The 20030-nt window shown below is 41.4% G+C and overlaps 1 protein-coding gene across 1 annotated transcript in view; it reads left to right on the top strand.

Moving 5' to 3' along the window:
- LOC121604326 (zeta-sarcoglycan) overlaps nucleotides 1–19828 on the top strand; it is a 143524-nt gene extending 123696 nt beyond the window's left edge. The window contains exons 6-7 of the mRNA XM_041933816.1: nucleotides 1694–1817; nucleotides 19622–19828. Coding sequence (XP_041789750.1) covers nucleotides 1694–1817; nucleotides 19622–19828 — 331 coding nt within the window. The remainder of the gene's footprint in view (nucleotides 1–1693; nucleotides 1818–19621) is intronic.
- The last annotated feature ends 202 nt before the right edge of the window (nucleotides 19829–20030 follow it).

Raw genomic sequence — 20030 nt, 5'->3', positions numbered from 1 at the left:
TCTGAAGTGCCCTTGAGCAAAGCTTGTCTAGAAAAGTGCCCTTGAGCTAAGCTTTTTTTTCCTTTATTTGATCATTTTTGTGGGCGTGCTGTTTAATTTGTTATACTCCCACTTCATAAATTGTAATTCTGTCAGCTTTGCCGAAAGCGTTCTTTATTTAATTTCACTTGCCAACGTGCCCTTGAGCGAGGCGCTTGGCTTATCTAACAACACCAAGCTGTTTAATCAGCTCATAGTTTTTCAACTTTGAGTCACGGACTGAGCTACTGACCCATCACGCTCTAAGTGGAGTGATGCCAATCATGGCCAGAGCACTGTGGAGCAGTGCAGTAAAACAATTCTTCACATTCATTCTGTAGGTTTTCTGAAAGACAAAGGAAAGAGTTACGACACCGTAAAATGATTCAAATTAAACCCAAACTCAGCAATTCTTGAAAAAAGTGGAAAAAAATGTAAGTCACTTCACGTGCAACCAATCTCTGGCTACACAGTGAGGTAGAGTGCAGTATGTGTTGGATCAACAATGCTGATGTGTAAAGATAACAGTATAATAATATATAGCAGCAATATAAAAGTAATAGTATTACACATCTGAGCCAGACATGAGGTTTTCAGTGCTGTGCAGGTCATGTAAAACACCTCAAAATGTTTTTTGCAACACTTGAAATGAATCTGATGTTCTTTGCAAAGCCTTTTTAAATTCATTTTCAGGAGTATGTATTACTTACCAAACCATTGCCTTGGGTCAAAACCCATTAAAACACACCTGAGAACTATTCTCTACCAGCGTAGTCCTCTGCTGCTGCTGCCATTATAGTTTATTTAATGTTCTTTTTATAGGGACAAGTTCATAGCATGGACCACTGCCATACAGTACCACAGCATTTATAGCCTAAGTTTGCGATGCCTGTCCTTAGATTGGTCTTTATACAACACGTACAGTAAATAAAACAAAAGCAGTGACACAACAAAAATACTATAAAAACTTTACTATAATCAAAACTGTTTCAACTTCATTCCATTTACAAGGGGTTCAATATATTGATCCCCAGAACAAATAGAGAAAGTGTGTCCAAACAAGCTCCAGACGAGGGTCATCATCCCACTGAGCACCTGAGGATTATTGAGGAATTTATGAATAAGTCTAACATCAACCAGTTCAATAAAATGACCAAAATGCATTTGATTTCTTTAGAATATGGCATGGTGGTATCTAGCAGGCTTTCTATCCAAAATTTCAATTGCATGATCATACATATGCCATTTTAAGAGATTTGATTATTGTAGAGGCTGCAGTTATTGTGCTCGTCTTGAACCGTCCAAAACCAACAGGACTGCGGAAAATGTGAAATAAAAATAGCACTAAGTAATTAATTCTTTACGTTGTGTATTCAAGAGGCAGCATGTTGTTTAATGTTTAACTTCATGTGACCCCAGGGGGTTGCACTCCACAGAGGTCTTTATTCAAGACTAAACACTGAATCAGTACTGAATTTCCCTTTGTTTTATCAGCTTTGCCAGTACAACCATTGTCTCCTGCTGTTTTAGATCACCATAGATCCAGTATTAATGGTCTAATTGGAGCTGAAGGATCAGTCTAAAACCAACATGTCTGTTCAGACCCTATCTCTCTGCAGGTGTGTGATTTCACTGTTTCCGCTGAGTGTCACTAAAGTGTCTGTATGGTTCTCAGGCTGGAGTCCCCGACTCGAACCCTGACCCTGGAGGCTCCCAGAGGGGTGGAGGTCAACGCTGGAGTGGGAGACTTCACGGCGTCCTGTAGGAAAGACCTCCTCTTTCAGTCCTCAGAAGGAGAGGTGAGTGGATCTCCATCTGTTGCTTTGCTTTGTTGGTGAGAGAAATAGACACAAGAGAGAAACTGACCAAAACAGCAATGGAAGACACAAAGCAGCAAAACCAGTGAAGTGTGTGTGTGTATGAGTGTGTGTGTGCGCCTGTCTGTCTGTCTGTCGGTCTGTCTGTCTGTCTTCAGACTCTGTGGCACACTACAGTGTTGGGCCCGCTTCATTAAAGTACCTTATTAGGCTAATGAGCGTCATCAATCCAGGCGACCTTGTCCTCCTTTTCTCCCCTCCTCCTCTCATCCCTGCTTTCTTCCCCTATTCTATTTGGGAAAAGTGACTTCATTAAAGCTGGTTTGATGAGGTTCCCTGTCAGTAGCTGCTGCTCTGTGTGTGTTTTTGTATGTGTGTGTATCATTGTTAGCCTGCTATCTCACTGTCAAGCTCTTTGCATAGTGGCCTGCCACGTTGCGTGAGCACCGAAGCAGACTTAGCCATTATCCTTGTGTGTGTTTGTGTTTGTGTTTGTGTGTGTGTGCGTGTGTGTGTTTGTGTGTGTGTGTGTGTGTGTGTGTGTGTGTGTGTGTGTGTGTGCGCGCATCAGCCTGCCATGTTGCATGTCTGCTGGAGCATAGTGTGTCATTAACTCAGTAATTAACAGAAGAATGGCCCCCTCTCGTTTGTCGCACTCACTGTCATTGTCAGCCACACACATACACACACACTGTCTTCTATCACAAATACACACACACTCACATTCCCATACACATTCTCACATGCACCAGCAATCACACACACACACACACACACACTCAGAGATAACAGAAGTCTGTGAAAACAACAGTGAAAGTTTGATGCTCCTCTTCTAAACTCTTTTCTCATTTCCTCTCCTGTATCACAATCTTTTTTCTCCTTCTTCTTCTGCCTTTATTTTCTTCCTCCCTTCTTCTTCTTTTCCATTTCCTTATCTTGTTTCTGTCCACTGGGCCTTACTTTTGAAAAACAGTCAACTCCATATGACCAGACACTAGAAGGTCTGAGTTCAATTAAGCACACGGAGGTCACCAAAGTCTTGGGACAGCTTTGACATACTGGTAACAAAATAATAAGGGAGAATGTCAACTGTGCAATAGATGGTGGACTTTTCAAATGCATAATTAATATGTGCAGCCTGGCAGAGTGGAACACAGTGCATTACAACTGCGGTGTATGGAGAGAGTAGAAAAGTTTGGTTCAGTGACGTAGTTATAAATGCTGAACATAAATTCTGAATTCTGAACTTTGCACAACACTGACTGATAACTATAAATCAGGCCTCGATATAGCATGAAAAGACGTCCTTCAGTGAAAATACTTTTTATTGTGCTGAATTTTAAACAATGTTTCATGAAGAACAACAAGTTAAATGAATGAAAGGTCCTATTTTGTCCTATTTTGAATTGCACAATTGTATTCAGTGAAAACTCCTGGTCTCTGCACTATGTTTAAATTAAATGAAATATACAACCAGCTGTCAAAACTTGCAAAGTCCAGTCGCTGCAGAAACACCATAAAATCATACACCTGTCAGGCAGTATGTCAGATAATATCATGTCAGGTGGATTGATTGTTTTTTGACTAGGCTGCAATCCATCCAAGTATTTTAGAGTTAGTAAACCATCAGGTCTCTATCACGTTAATGTCTGATGCAAAACCTTATCACATGAGTAAAAGCAGAACTGGCTGACTGCTGAAACCAGATCAATTCTTTACATCCATCTAAAGCCACAAAGACCTGCAGAACCTTGAAGCTGTGTTTTTATGAGCTGGATCATATCCGCAGTGTCAAAGTCTTTACAGCAAAACAACTCTTATCCCATAAAATACCTTTGAGGGATATCAAATACAGTCACAAGGTCTAAGGGTGTCAGCATATCTCAGTTCAAGATCAAAGTATTACTGCAGTCTGTCAAATACTGTCACCAGACAATGACAATGAGTCATTTTGAGGGGACAAATTACGAGGTATTTGAGCACGTTTTAGTAACCTGTTGAAATAATTAGTTATTGTGGCTCTAACTGCAGTCTGTTCTCTGAAGAGCTCTTCATGTTGTTGTGTGGGTTTCTTATCTTTCTTCTATCTTCTTATCTTTAACCATGCATGAACGTGTCTGTCCATATGTGTTAGCCCTGTGACAGATTTGTGACCTGCCTCTAACCTAAACGCATGCTGACAGAGACTCCTGCCACTGCAACTGCAACTTTATAATGTAAAGGAACACATCACATGTTTTGGGAGATTCCCCCAGACAGCCACAGGCTCTGTGGCAGCCACAGCAGGATTAGAGGTAGGCTCTTCGGACGGGAGGTCAAGGAGAGTCCAGCAGAACTGAAATCCAGTGAAACATTTTTGGGGATGCATTAGCTACAGGTGTGTGCAGGTCTGATGCCGTTTCTTGTTGTCCTGTTCTTTTGGTCACATCATACCCTTTTCTGATGGAGGGCAGGCATCCAATCACCTGCTCAGCAGTGCACATGACATGTTAAACTGTGTCCTTGAGCTAGCCACAATGGGCACCGGTGGGAGACTGAGGCTGTTATAATTTATGTTGTTGATAGTACCCATGGTACCCTTCATTCAGGTCTATCCTAATGTTATGGCTGTATAATTTTACAGTTGAATTGAGTATGAAGGCAAAAAATATTTTTACAAGGCCCTTCCCCTTCCCCCCTCACCATGTCCCTCCTCCTCTCATGTCTCCTTATTACCCCTCGCCTTTCCTCTGTCCTATATTCCACCCTCCTTCCCCGTCTCTTCTTCTGTCTTCCCTGACGGGTCTCAGTTATCACATTTCTCACCATCCTCCTTCCTATTATTCTCTTTTGTTTTTGTTTTTTTTTGTTTTTTTTAACTTTCCTCTTTTACATCTTCTTCTCATCCTCCTCCTCCTCCCTCCTCTTCTTCTCAGCCTCTCAGTCCTTCATCTCTAAGTAACCCAGCCTATCTAATTAACTTTCCACTGCCAGGGTTATACATCACTGTGGCTGTCACTTCCAAGGGAAAGGGAGGGGGATTATAATTTTTACCTCTTTTCTGTCATCTCTTTCTTTCTCTCTCTCCGTTTCATGTATTCTTTTGTCTCTCTCTGTTCTTTGTTCATCTATTATCTCTCTCTCCAGCTCCCTCTCTCTCTCTCTCTATGTCATCCCTGCATAAATAGATGTGTCCCTTTTGATGGTGAACACTACCATGAAGTAGTGTGTAACAAAAATGTGGTTTGGGCATCTGGCTTGAGAAAATGAGACACCAGACTTGTCACCCTTTGCTACGGCACATACAGAGAGAAAAGCTTCTGTTCACTCAGGTGCAGCTTTATAAATGCCACAAGAACCACATCAGCATGTTTCTTCAGAAAGGGTTAAATTCTCCAAATAATTAGTGTCCGAAAGGAAATGTCTATGTGAGTCTGATATGAGAAGCTTCAGTTGTTTTCCTAATACTTTTAAAAGAAAAACAGTGTTACAGCCTTGAATAAGACTGAGCCAAAGGGTCGAGGACAAAAGATATGATTATACCCCAGACTAATTGCTGTAGTGGAAAAATAGGGGGAATCACATCTTTTTGGTGTATTCTCTCTTTGTTTTACTCTGTCAACCCAACAAAATACCACCTGAAATCACAACAGAACAGTCTGTTTTTTGTAGAATTGCACATAATGTTCTACTAAGCCACGTAGCAGAAACTCGTGGATATGTTTGCTTGTGAATCTGTGTGGTCCAATTCAGAATTGTGATGAATGGCAAGAATAGCCTAGCACAGCTCAGATGAGATGCAATTTTGCCGAGGTCAGGAAATGCACTAATCAAAACAATGATAGATACTAATGACAGGTTTAACCAGAGTAGATGTTGTATTTTACATACTGTGTTGATTTAAGTCACTAATTTCCAACAGAAGAAATTAGATTAACATGCTGTTTCGAATAATAACAAATAATAATAACAATAATAATAATAATAACAAACTTTATTTGTATAGCACCTTTCATACAAAAATTGCAGCTCAAAGTGTTCTACTCTCATTTGCCAAGTGAGTGCTTTACATAGAAAAGACTGAATGGACATAAAAAAGAATAAAACCCACTTGACAATGATAATAAGGAGGGAAATAAGGATAAAGCCTCAAATCACAGCATAAAATAATAAAATATAGGTAAAAATAGATTACATAGAAGGCATAAAATCGAGTAAATTACTTGATTTGTGAGGCAAAGCACAAATTCATTGCTAGTCAGCTAAAGGCTGAAGTAAAGAGATAAGCTTTTACCTTTCTTATAAAAATGTTTAGCAAGCTGGTTTCAGTGATATCTATAGGTAGTTTGTTCCAGAGCTTGGGGAGTAATGGATAAAGGCTGCATCCCCAATTTTTTTTTTGACTGTTGTTGGAAATCTCCAGTAGACCAGCAGTGATGATCACAGTGTGTGAAGGCATATAATAAACGAAGGAGTTAGCAAGGTAGCTTGGCCCTAGCCCATTAAGGGCTTTGTATACAAATAGGAGGACCATAAAATCAATTCTCTAGGCCAGTAAAAAGTACCTTACAGGAATCAAGTCAGCTTGACTCAAAGGCATGAATCCGTTTTTCAGCATGTGTTTGATTTAAAACCGGTTGTACTTTAGCTATGTTTCTAAGGTGGAAAAATAAAGTTTTTGTCACCTTGTTGATGTGGGACTTGAAGCTTTGAAGCAGCCAGAGTTTAAAATGAATCTTTAAAATGATCTCTGTCATGCATCTATGAAATTGTCTAAATTTGGGTTAGTAGGAAAAAATACATTCCATACATTATTTTTATTTTTTTCAGACGACCTTTCAACAGAGCACAATACTTACTATTTATTTATATATTACAGTGAAGCCAAATCAGGGCTACAGAACCCTCTCAGTAATACTTGGTAACACCTCATCCTCCTTGGCTCACGTCTGTAGTGGAGTGCCACAAGGTTCCATTCTGGGCCCAGTACTTTTCTCACTATAGATGCCTCCATTGGGTGAGGCAATGCAAAAACATAATGTGTCTTATCACTGTTATGCAGATGATACACAGTTATATTTCCCCATCATCCCCAATGAACCCAAGGTTGATTCCTTTGTATAATTGTACACACTCCAGAATCCAGAATCACATTTGACAATAACCTTACTTTCAAAGAGGAAGTCAAGTGAGTCATTCAAGTTTGTTTCCTTCAATTAAGAGCCACCTCGAAATAACACCTTTTTAGCCTTTCATTGGAAAGGAGAAGGACATAGATGCATTTATTTTTTCTACACTTAACTTTTGCAACTCTTTGTGTGTCCTGCCACAGCCAGAATCAACTTATGTGTGTGTGTTTATGTGTTCGTGTGTGCATGTCTTTATGAATGCATCTGTGTGTATAGATGCATTCATACATACTTATTTGCTTATTACTTGATTGCTTTTACTTTTGCTTTGTTTGTCCTGCTTGTATTGACTTGTGAAGCACAGATCGACAGAAAGGCTGGCACACAGAAAGACATACTGTGTCCACTTTTGACACATTTCAAGTTAACATGAGTAAAATACATTCGAACTGTCAAATTCAATTAAGCATTGATGCAAAACAGTCTTCTAAACAGCAACGAGTGAGAGCTCCGTCAAGCTACACCAAGCAATACAAATCAAGCCTTCTCAGACACTGAAAGGAAGAATAAAGTTACTTTCCTTGGCAACATTTTACATGATTTAGATTTCAGAAAACCTTTCAAAATGTACTTATTAATCATTGGCACTTGGTGATCCTACTATTCAAAACTTGCGCATGTTTTGTTTTAATGAGCTTTCTATTAAAAAAAAAAACATCTAATTTTAAACAGAACATCCTCCTTGAAATAACAAGTTCTTCAGTTTGTCATTCAGTAAAAATATCATATTGTCATAATGTTATATGTGCTTTCCAAATAACTACTTTTCTGTTTTTGTTTTTTTTATTAATTTCTTTAAAAACAACTTGTGTCCCTTGATTTTTTCCTGGGACAATTCATATTCATATGCTTATTTGTGGGTATTTAGCTGAATTCTAAAATACCATAAAGATGCTGAGACCTCTCAAAGAAAAGCTCCAGGCTAAGCTATTTGCATATTATGCTTCTGCATGTGATGTTGCACTTTGGGTGCATAATTATCCTGACAATTGTTGCCTCATGTCTGTAAAACTATATATCTCAGCTATTTGAAGCTGATTGTTGTGAGGGGAGATATTGAGACAGAAGGGCAGAGACAGTAAGACAGGCAGAGGGGTACAAGCAGATAGACACTACTGTGTTGTGTTCCTGTGTTTTCTCATTTCTGTCTGTGTTCCCTAGCCTTGTGCTGGCTCCTCTCTAAAGATCACACTGTACCCGTAAAACATTTTGTGACAGTAGCATCCAATGATGCAATGTCCATGGCAGTCTCCTCAATCCACTTTATAAGTGTCCATTTTCTATGAGGACACGTGTTATCCTTGAGCTTGGAGGAGCACATTCAATTGCTGCTGAGGTGACAGATTCAATTCCACAGCAATTGTTCTGACGTTCATGAAAATGAGGATAATAATCAGTGACATTTTTATATAGATTTCTACATACAATTTTGATATTGTCTCACTGCTTGATGCAACATGATTCATTACTGACTGTTCAGGGAAGCTTTTGCATTTCCCATCCCCTTCTGCAGCTATCCCCTTCACCAAACCTGCCCAGCTCAGCGTGCCCCTTGCAAACATAAAGATTTGTCTGCACTCTAATTTGAATAGCTACAGAGAGTAACCCGCTGTGCACTTACTGTTCAGACCTGCATGCTGCACACACTAGTCACTTTCACATCACAGCATTTCACCGCAATACTAATTAGCTTGTCTAATGCACAACAAAATTAAATCTACTTAAAAGACAAACTGTTGTGACTTTCCCAGATGTCTTGTTGTGGTCATAATTTCAAAATTATATGGATCCACTTTTTATTTTTTGATTTTATTTTCCATCTCTGAGCTAATATGACAATATTTTCAGCTTGATTGATCGTTGTACATTTAAACGTATCCTCCTGCTTACCTTTCCAGTGGATTTTTATAGTTTCTGGTATGACCAAGACATTGGTCTTGGGACAACCAGAGTTGTGGGAGATATCCCACATGTTTACCAGCTAACTTAAGGGTGGGCAGGGCTGCAAAGTATTGCCGTTTTTGCCTGTTTGCAGTAAATTTATTTTCATCTTGGACATCTAATGGCTTGCCACCTTGTAACGATTTTGGCATCAATGAATGATTAAATTGCTGCCATATTTATCAAAGTGACCACTGACAAATAACATTCTCAACAAAGAAAGATGCAATGTGTGTACTGCAATCAGTATGTTGAATTGGTAGATTGTAAACACCTTAAAATAACATGTTATTTATATATAGGCTAAAATGCTGAGAATACACGTCATGTTTAGTTTAGATGTAACCTTTGTAAAGTGCATCAACTCAGCACAGCAAGTTTAACTCAAATTAAAATAGTGAGGAACTTGCAGGTGACACATAAATGCTTCTTCACCTATAACTTTTCTTACAAGCACATGGTGTTGAATATTGGGCAGCGTTACCACAACACCATGTCATTGCATTTATATGTAGCACATCACCAACAGCATCTCACCCACAGTCTGCAAAGGGGGGTATCACCTCCCTGTCTGCCAACCTAGCCAAAAAAATTCCCACATGCTTCCCTAAAAAGAACAGCTTATCCAAATAGCATTCCTTTTCATCCATTCTCATACAAGCTTTACCCGACCGCTGACACCGTCAAATGAACAGAGAAGAGCGGATGACGGGAGGATAGAAGGAGGATCGGATGAGTAGGAGGTGGAGGAGGATGGCAGAAAATAGATGTTTCTGTCGATTTTGCAGGAGAAAATAAAGGCGTGCGGGACAGCGAGGCTTAAAGCCAAATCAATGTTGTCAGCAGCTGGCACTTAAGAAGGGACCATTAAAGTTTAAAAAGTTTGGAAAGCAGCGCTGGAATTAGGGCCAAATGGGTTAGAGGTAGGGGAGCGCTGGCTTCCATTAAAATCAAAGCCAACGAGAGCTGACAGATCCTCTCAGGATTCCTGCAGTGCTCCTGGCTTTTTTTTTATCAACTCTCTCTCTCTCCCTCTCTCTCTATTCTACATTCATTCACTCGCTTTCTTTCTTGTCCATCCATTTTCTCCTCTCTTCAAGTTTGTCCACTCGCTCACTGCCTCTGTAGTCGCCTCTTTGTTGATTATTTTTACTTTATCTTTTCATCCATCGGTCTCCTCTTCCACATGTCTGATCACATGCGCTTTATGAACCCACAGCTCTTTTCAGCAACTTCATCACTTGTTCTCATCCTCTCTCTCTCTCTTTATGTGGGAGAAGTTGTTTAGCCTCACTTGCCGTTCACTTTAATAGACAACTCATGAGATAATAGAGCCCTCGCGAAGTGAAGCATGAAACATTACATTTGCTGAAAATCAGTCAAATATCTGACATTGCTGGTTGTCTGCTATATAAGTAGAATTCTGCAATTTGGCTGATATAAGTCACTAAAGTTAACTTTTATTTCCACTGATGGCTGCAAGTATGTGTTGGATTACAGCTCTAATATCAACCAGGATCCTTGTCATAGCATTAATGGTCAAATATCCTCTTCTTTAATACACTTATTGTGTCAGAAAGGCTACACGTGCAGTCAAGTGGAGAGATTCAGTGCACTGGGATAAACTAGATCACCAATTAGTATGCAAAATAGCTACGGTTTGATGTGTATTTACCGTTTGTTGAGACAGCACAGAGATGCTCTCCAGGGAGCGATACTTCAACACACTCTGCTGATACTGTCTAAATGCCTTTGAGTAGTGCGAAGGAGTTCTAGCTGTAGTAGTTTGTGGTTTTACTGGGAAGCTCCTTAATGCGAATGTAGATCATTAAGTATTTATGTAGGCCAGACATGTCACTTTCTGATGGCACTACATGCATGAAGACTGCCAGCTGAAGTGTGGGCAGTAAGTGGTGATACAATCCAGTGCTGACTGAGCTAAGGCCATGCAGATTTGTGGTGTCTTTGCTGTTAGTTAGCAAGGGGCCTGTTTCACAAATTGCGAGCGAAGTGTTGTGTTATTGCTAGCTGTGTCACATTTTGCAATCTTTTGTCACTAAAGACGAGTCAAGATTCAAGATTCTTTATTGTCATTGAGCATGACATGTCAATGAAATTTGCATTGCAAAGACAGAGCTTTTGCATGCTCATGCACTGGTCATAAGTCTAAAGGCTTAGAAGGGGACAATCTGAAACTGAAAAGACAATTACATTACGACAGAAGTTCTCATTTACTAAGGGTCAAAACCAGGCTAACGGTCATACACAGGCAAACCTTACCAGAAGGGCGTCAGGCAGGAAAGAAACAGATGTTGGAAAGCTAGGAGAGCACAACTAGGCTGTCTGGCTGGGACTGACTGGGACTGGCAGGGTATGAGTACTCCTAGGCTGATTATGGGAAGTCGGCGGGGGAGGTAAGGTGAGGCGAATGGCGAGAATTTAACTGCAGGTCGGGATGGATCGGCAGCTGTAACGGCAGGAAGGGTTAGCGAATGGCAGAGTAAACAAAGCAGGCAACAGAAAACATTTTTAAGATGTGAATGACGTCGCGACAGGAAGTGTAGAGTTTGTTTTGATCAGTGAGACGTCTCAAAACGAGAGGAAATTATGTTACGTTGCAAATCCAGCAAGTAGACAAGTCTGAATCAACAGAAAATCCAAATAGACCCCTCGGAAGCAGCACATAAAATTACACCATATAAAAAGTGAACTATTTGTGTTACCGACAGTGTAGCGTGTTTGGCAAAGGGTCATCATTTTACTTAAAGCTTCTCAGACATCTAAAGAAAGTTTGAACGCTCCGCATGGCTCATTGCCATCTATCTGTTCAGGATGTGCACAAAAATACTAATTAGAGTTCACTTCACTCTGCTGCTGCTGACTGCTGCGAGGTGAAATCGGGTTAACTACAGAAACTTTGAACAAAGTTAGGTTACCATGGAGTTTTATTGTTTGTTGACACAATGCTGGGGTTTATTAAGACGCTGTAGCCTGGAGGTGTTATTGGGCTGGTACACTGGGACTGGCTTTTTTTTTTTTCTCTCTCTTTTCGCTGCTTGTTGCTTTACCTGCGGGTAACGCAGTGTGGTGAGTGAATTAGAAAGCCGGCAGGGGGTAACTCCCTGTCGTATATACTGATGCTGTGCACACACACACACATATAAACAAAAGCACACACGAAATGAGTAATGATAATGCACACAAATAGATACAACCGCAACAGCACCTTCTCAGATACTGGACGTATGCACACACATACACTTGCCATCATCCAGCCACATGCGCACACATACCAACTGAAAAACCTGAAAATGCACAGACACACACACACACACGGAGTGCGCTCGCAGCACACTGCCACAGCTGTCTATTAAGCCTATCTAGATCTCCTCTGTTTACTTGTTTTCATCAGGCAACTCTTTGAGAATCTGCGTCTACGCGTGAGTGTGTGTGTTTATAAATGAGAGATAACAGATTAACAGATACCTGCCAATAGCTGGGAGGAGAGGATGTTTTTCAAAAGGCATGATTAACGTCTGAAAATTCATTAGCCCATACTTCACGCCGCCTGAGGCGATCATCATAGATGTGTGTTTGTGAGTCAGTCATCTGATGTAACTCTGTCCCAGTCTTTCAGTGTGTGTGGGAGTGTTTGTCCGTTTGTCTCTCTCTCTCTCTCTCTCTGTGTGTTACCGTCTGTCACAGTGTGCGTTCATGTTATTCTGCTGCTTCACCCTCTGTGGGTTGTGTGTGTATAAGTGATGGAGGCTCTACTCCCGTCTACCTGTGCATGTTTGCGTAAATGTATTTGTCCGCATGTGTGTGTGTGTGCATGAATGTGTGTGTGTGTGGTACAGTAGGGCACATTGCTTTATGTCCCCGCTACATCTGGGTTGCTACACTCTCACTCTCTCTCCAGCCTCTGTCATTTAGTCCATTGTCAGCTCCCATTCCAGCGTCTGTCCATTCAGCTCACCTAATGGTCTGTGTAATACACTCAGATAGCTTCACAACCTCCCACCTATTTGTGTTGTTGGAGTGTGTGTGCGTGTGTGTGTGTGTGTGTGCATTCCATGTGTGAGTGAGGGGGAGTAAGAGAGAGAAAGAAAAAGAGAATGGGAGGCAAGGTGAGCTGAGGCTGGGCGAACATCGAGGTTGAAGCGTGTATGTGTTTGTGTGTGTGTGTGTGTGTGTGTGCTGGTGAAATTGTACTATTATTGTCCTTTCAACTCCTCTCATGCCTCTCCCAACACGATCTGCTTCTCCTCTATCAGGCAAAGACTGTAAACATGCCACTTTCTCGTCCTCTTTGGTTCCAGATCTGGATGATTTAAACTGTGAGTTTGTGCAAAATTTGTCTTGCACCCAACACGACCCGAAGGCGAGTCTGATATGAGCCACGCAGGCTGCATTCTTTGCCCGGCGGCCATGGCGAACCAACCCGAGAGTGGTTTCATTACGTTTCAGATTGTGATTGTTCTTCAAGAGCATTTTGGTTTAGCTCGGAGGCAGCCGTGCTGGCCACTCCCCAGAGTTCAACAGACCCAAATCATTTCAGCTGCAGCATCTTCTGTATTCATGCACTCTCAAGCATTGCTTTCGAACAAGACAACAAATAAAAGTATAAAGAAAGAAATGCTACTGTTCAAAGAGGAGTGGAATTTTGAAGTGAGATGGGAAGTGGACTTTCTTAACACGCCAGTCAACAGGCAATTAGTTTTTAATGAGGCAGATGAGGCGGATAAGCTGACAGACACAAGTTTTAAAAAACAGTTAAGGCAGCGCATCAGCACTCGCTGTGTGTGTTTGTCAGGTTCAGTCAGGCTTGAATCCATTCGAATCCAGGGGCTGGATTGCTTTTTTGTTTTTTTCTGAGACAGTTGAGCATCATATAATGCATTCTGATTGAAGCTTACACTGGCATACAATGGCGAGCTTTGGTGATCTATTTGTCCCTCATTGGAACACTACTGACAAAGAAAAGAGTGAAAGCTGAAGCTAAAGTGTGTGTTTGGTATTTGTAGCTAAAGAATAAAAGACCAAAAAGTTCCATCATGTTACAGTAAAAAATGTTAAATGTTAAAAAATTAAACTGCAGCATAAGAAAACTTGGTGAACTCTTCATCCTGCACTTCTGCTCCACTTTTATCCTTCACACTCACCTCTCTTCCTCACCTTCTCCTCCCAGTCTCCTCCTAAAAACCTTCATACACTCCTCTCCCCTCCTAAACTACTCCTCAACACACTCCACAACACTCGTTCTTCCTCTTGATCTCCGCCCAAAGACACTTTAACCCTCTTACCTCCGCTGTCTTCTCCCCCCACCTCCCTCCTCCTTTCATCCCAGGAAAAGCTCGTCCTTTCATCCCCCCTCTCTCGCAGCTCTTTTACCTCCCACCCTCTTTCGCCTCTTCCTCAGCTGTGCCAGAGGAAATCATCCATGAAAAATGTTTTGACCCGCCGTAATTGCCGCTTCCCGCATGTTTCCTATTGCCTTGATGCCAGAGCCACGTGCGCGCTAAACTGATGTCGGAAAGAGATGGGCTCACACACACACGCGCGCTCGTACTGTATGCGCACACCCAACCACCCACGCAGACTTGTGCATTTTGTGCAAATGCATGAGGAACAAATACACAGAGAGACAGGCAGGCAGACACACATTTCCTCATCATATATGTGCAGCAGGGATCCTCAACTCATTTGTCCAAGTGCCAGAATTTTTCCAAGCACACACTCTGGGGGCTAAATAGGAAAAAAACCCAAAAAGGCAGACCAAACTGAGCTGAATGATCCATGCCATGAACTAAAAAATGCTCTCAGTTCTCCACCAAAGAGAAGGTCAGTTCAACCGCCAATTAATGAGTCCTGATCTCTCTATTTCATTGAAAATTAAAGATTACATTTCTCTGTTTTTTACTTTTTTTTTTTTTTTTTACCTCTTTGGTTTGATGATAAAAAGCATTATCATGTAAGGCTGAAAACGAGGCTGTTTATTGATATCTCAGAGAGTTTCTTATTTTCATGAAATTATTAGCAACAGTCCACAGCACACATGGATGTTTCAGGCTCTACCTTCCTCAGAATGTGTGTGTTTACCACATTTTTTCAAATTATTTATCAAATAAATAATTTTGCTGTTATGGCTTCGATCGATGAATGGGACACACGGCGCGTGATCAATACATGCACATGCTGTGCATGTATAGCAGAGCATAGGTAGGAGAACTCAGGTATATTAGCATAATCATACTAACACTTGCACAAACATGCAGATGCAGTGCAGGTATGTCGCTGTATACACGTATTCACAGAGCACTCCTTGTTATTCACAAACGATATGATATTCACAGCCACATGTCCTTGCTCACAGGCCCACTCTGGAGCACACACCTTCACGTGTACAGACCCTCACATCCTGATAACAACAGACCGACCTAATACTTAAAGACACTTTCATTTGGAATGAATGTCAGCGCTAATCCGACCTTAAGCTACAACAAATGACTTGCACTCCCCTTCCTCTATTTCCCTTCCCTCTTTCCATCCGTCCATCCGTCTGTCCATCCATCCGCCACCTCTCCCGTATGTTTCCTTATTGCCTGCTGCCTAGCATCCATCCATTTCTATCTCTCTTTCCGTTCGCCTTTCTCTCACCTCTCAGCTCCGTTCCATTGATCTCCTCCTCACTCCGTCCCTCCTTGTAAGCCACCATCTCTACCTACTAATCGCCTTCTCCTCTTTCCAATCCCATAATCAGCATCCTCTCCCCCTTCCTCCAGCTTGTTGCCATTATGTTTCCAATGTTATGGGAGAGAAACCCGTAATTTCATTGGCATTTCCCCACATAAACGTGCACCCAGCTCTCCTCATGTTCCCATCCCGTTGCCGTGCCCAAGTTCATTTTAGGTTTTCGTTGCTATGGCAGGCCGGCTGTTGGAATTAGATTGGGGATATGCTGCCAACCGTGACTGAGTCCTTTCCTCTGTAAGGCTGTAACTGAGTCCTGGCAGCTTTTATTGGGGAGCCAAAGGGAGGATGACAGGTGTGCACCAGGGACCTGTTAAAGGCATACCTCGACATTTAGAGATATAGTGTGGTATTTTCCTTTGCCCAGCCCATGGGGAGAGAAGTGCACATATTCGTTTTTCAGTACCTCTTAAAGTGTCTTGTTGCCAGTATTATTACGGTATGTCTTATTAAAAGTAATGGGCATGGCGGGCTAATGAGATAGCTGTACACAGTCGCTTCAAAGAGGCTCACTGTGCTCCCTCTTTCGTTTTGTTGTTTGGATTATTTTTTTTTTTTTTTAACAGTTGAGGAGCTGAAAGAAAACAGTCTGAACCTTGTGTGGAAACAGGACTACGATAATGCACAAGTAGGCAGCTCTTTTATAGCTGTTTTATATCTAAAATGAGTTCTGTGGCAGTTACACTTCACAGTCATTCTTTAATTTTCCTATAGAGACTAAAGGACGTATCTTATCTTAACTACTTTTTTTTTGTGCAGAATTATTAATTTGTAGGGTAAAAGGCTAACAAGGAAATTTGTAGTATTTTTCAATGTCGGTCTTTTTCTCACTCTTAATTGTGGCCAACTAACTATTGTTTGTGTTAACTTTGCATCACATCTGCTGTTGAGATTGTGCCTCATAAAGCTTTAGAAATAAACTATGATTTTATATGAATTATTTCACCCATTTGGCTAAAACACGTCAGCCCTTTTTTCAGTCCCTCATCTGAAAATATTGTAAAATTCACCAAAATGATCGAGATTTGAGATTTTCTCTTTTTTTTTCTTTTTTCCCTAACTGCGAGGACTGCCACCAACAAAAAAAATATATATATATATGTAATGTGCATTTCAAGACATAAGCTGCTTTGACGTTAATATATGCAGTATTTATGTGTTCACAAATTCCAAACACAGGATTAGCACCTGCTATCAACCCCCAAACGAGCCAAGATCACTGTGTATGGACTTTTTCTTGATCATCAAATCTATCAATATTCAACCAATTCATTAACTTACTAAATGTCTCATCAATAATAGTAATAATAATAATATTAATGATAAAGTTTATTTATAGAGCAAGATTAACAAGATTAGAAGGTGCTTTACAGAAAAAGCAAAACAACAGTAGATAAAACAGCACAGAGAAAGAGGAACCAAATAAAAACAACTCATGGGTAAATAAAGATAAATAACAAAACACCTTCATAGACACCTTCATATAATACAAAGTTTTAAAGTTTTAAAAATGAGAATGTAAAGTTATAATACGGGAGACCTTGTAGAGTTTGAGTATCTCACTGTGTGAAGACCTCCGGGCTCCTACAGAACATCATTTTTCGTCTTTCTGTCTCCAGGTTAATGGCTGATAGATGTACTGCTTTTAGCTGCACAGATATTTGAAGGCAACATGAGCACACCTCTGCTCTGCTCCATCATGCAGAAAGAGAGAGAGAGAGGTGTGTGTGTGTGTGTGTGTGTGTGTGTGTGTCTGTGTGTGTGTGTGTGTGTGTGTGTGTGTACTGTATGTGTGGATGTTGTTTTTTACTGATCGAGATGTGCCCTGTCAGCTGATGTGAAATTATTAGTTAAACTAATTGGTTCCTTGCTGTTGGGGTATCTGAACCCCTCATTCCTCTCCTCTCCTCCTTTCTTTCGTTTGTCTTATCTCTCTCTCTCTTTATGTTCCCCATCCTCTTCCAGCCACTTCTGAATTGACATTTTCTCTCTGCTGTCCTTCTCTCATCCTTCCATCTGGCCTTTCCCTCTTTTTCCACTTATAGCTGTTTTCCACACATTTCTTCACATCGTGTCGCCTCATATCTGAAATGAAGAGGGTGAATAATGGGAATACAGATGTCTGCTGAGGTTACTGTCGGGCCTTCGATGGTGTGCGTGAGAGAGAGGGACAGCAAGAGAACAGTGCTTTCTTCAACACTGAAGACTGAAGAGTAAATACGTTACCAGGCGAAGCAGTCAGTAGAAACCAGGACTAAGTAATGATTCTCATCTCAGAGTCAGCTGGTATCAATCTGAAGATGACAGGAGTGGACTGAAGGACTGAAGCAATGCAGGGAGAAGTAAAGGTCAGGGGGGATGGAGGGCGACGGGATGATTAGGAGTGAGAGGAAAAGAAAAGTGCAGGTCTTTGAAGAACAAGAAAATCACTTCTGTCTGTCAGGGCCCGTGTCCATATCTGCCTTTGTCTCTCTCTTCCATTTAGTTGTCCATCTTTTTATAGGGCGGTCTCTCATTCTCACTGACAGTTGTCTCAACTTTAAACAGTGGCTCTTACGTGGTAACTACTCTACATTCTGCCAGTAAACTGTAAAATCTGCATCAAGTACAGCTGGCACAGGAGCTTGAATATAATTTACCTAGACTCAGATGTTGAGCAGTGATGCTATACTTGAATACTACACAGCCCCAGGTTTGCAACGTGCCAGATTTACTCAGGAATACCTCTTAATAACAACATCAGCTGAAATAAAGAAGCTCTTTACCAGAGTAACCCTGTGTGTAAGGCTCAATATCAGTTAAATATCACCACATTAATGTCCTTTGGCTGACATTGTGATATTAATGACACCTATTCCCAAACTAATTTGCACTTAGTCAGATTAGTACAAACCGTCTGACACGCAGTAAGCCTGGGGATTTCAAGTTTCTCGTCTCGCATCCTCCTGACAGTCCTGGCTGTTGCAAAGTCAGACTGAGTGTAGATTTTTGCATCTTCTTCTTGTTTAGTTTGTTTATTCATGCGCTGCAGGTGTTTTTTTCACAAAATAATTTAAGATGAACTTGAGCACACGATCAGTTAAATCCATTGGACGCCAACAAAAAAGCAAGCTCCTCAACCACCCTCCAGCTCCGGCTGACTCCTCCAAGCGCCTTGAAAGTCTTGTCGCACTGGAGATCATTTATTTTCACATGAAGTCGGTGAAAACTGTACTCATACGTTCAAGTCTGCGCTGAGGATGACGACGTCTTCCGGCCTTTTTCTAAAACGTCGCCACGTTTCCAGGAAATTGTCCCAAAATATTGAAACAGCGTTTTAAAATTTGTTGACAGATCTCATCTGTTAGTCAGCATTTTCACTTGAGGAGGAAACATGATCATGAAAACGATCATGCATCGAATCAGCTGGTGTAGAAGTTGCCTTTGTTTGATTCCCTCTTGCTGCATGCTTCCCTTGTGTCTGTCTTTCCTTGTCTCTTCATCTTCCCCTCACTCCTCTCCCACTGATTCCCTTGCTTTTCTCTTCACCTATCTCGCCCTCTGCCTCGTTCACTCCCACTCTGCCTCTTCATCAAAAGGGACCCGTTCTAAATAGAAATTCCCTCTCTGTCTCCATAGATCTTTCTTGATGACAACCCCAGTCGACCACAGAGTATATTCATCCCCCCCGGCAATGTGCTCTCTCTGACTCTGTATCCACAACCCCACTTTCTTTTCTTTTTTTTCCCCAAAACATAACTTTCTCCCATCTTCTCTCCAATCCACGTGGGCTCAGTCCCCTACAGCTGTAACATCAACCTCTGCGTATCCATTTTCGTATGTGCGTTTCATGTTTTATATTTTATTGTTTTATTGTCTTTCCTTCCTTTTATTTGTTATATCTTTTGTTCTCCATCAGTCTAAATCATCTCTCTTTTATGTCCACAGATCTTTCTTGATGCCAACACCATCAGGCTGGGCAACATACCCCTCGGCAGTGCTGTGGACCCCCTGGAGGGGGCACCGGCAGGTACCACCTACACCAAACAGACTGTGTACGAGCTTTGCGCCTGCGCTAACGGCAAGCTCTACCTGTCCCCGGCCGAGAAAGGCTCTACCTGCCAAACCACCAGTAACTTTTGTCTTTGGAGCTGAAAGTGGGAGGTCGACACACACCCGGGACAAATGGACTATTAGAGTATGAAGCTAATGCTAGCCAACAGACTGAATCAGCGTGGATTATGGCTTGGTGGTAAGATAATGCCAGCTAACAGACCGAATCAACGTGGATTGTAGCATGGCGAGAAGTTCACCTCCGTTAACCAATCAAATTCTATGGATTACAGCTTGGCAGGAA

The sequence above is a fragment of the Chelmon rostratus genome, chromosome 3, assembly GCF_017976325.1.
Source record: "Chelmon rostratus isolate fCheRos1 chromosome 3, fCheRos1.pri, whole genome shotgun sequence".
Taxonomy (NCBI): Eukaryota; Metazoa; Chordata; class Actinopteri; order Chaetodontiformes; family Chaetodontidae; genus Chelmon; species Chelmon rostratus.
This window is presented reverse-complemented; position numbering and strand designations above follow the sequence as displayed.